General features: G+C 54.1%; 1 protein-coding gene across 1 annotated transcript in view; it reads right to left on the minus strand.

Annotated features, from left to right (window-relative positions):
• The window catches only part of LOC119587718 (UDP-glycosyltransferase UGT5-like), a gene marked incomplete at its 5' end in the record, with an annotated part of 8,345 nt that overhangs the window by 3,943 nt on the left and 4,034 nt on the right, over positions 1–368 (minus strand). Inside the window, 1 exon segment of the mRNA XM_037936401.1 lies at positions 28–282. Coding sequence (XP_037792329.1) covers positions 28–282 — 255 coding nt within the window.

Below are 368 nucleotides of genomic sequence, written 5' to 3' on the forward strand. Positions count from 1 at the left end.
AAAAAAAAAAGTCAACACAACACCCACCTGATTATAAAAATTATCGATGAGAACCACATCGAACTGCGTCCTCCTGAGGTAGAGATCCCACACGGCGGGATTTTGATAGAGGTCTCGCGTCATTGCGGGAAGACCCTCCCGCAGAAGCCGAAATATCTCCCAGGGGCGCTCGCGGGAGGAGAACAGCCGGAATTTGTCCTCCTTGAAGTGGTCGAGGCCGTGGTAGATCTCCGTGACGTTCGGGTAGGGCGCCGTCGGCTCGTGGTTCACCAGCAGTTCGACCTGTGAAGAGATAGGGGGTCGTGGGGAGTGAGTCTCGTGGCTCTGGTTCTGGGGATGTTTTGTATGTTTTTCTGTCCCTCTCGCTT

The sequence above is a fragment of the Penaeus monodon genome, chromosome 23 (assembly GCF_015228065.2).
Source record: "Penaeus monodon isolate SGIC_2016 chromosome 23, NSTDA_Pmon_1, whole genome shotgun sequence".
Taxonomy (NCBI): Eukaryota; Metazoa; Arthropoda; class Malacostraca; order Decapoda; family Penaeidae; genus Penaeus; species Penaeus monodon.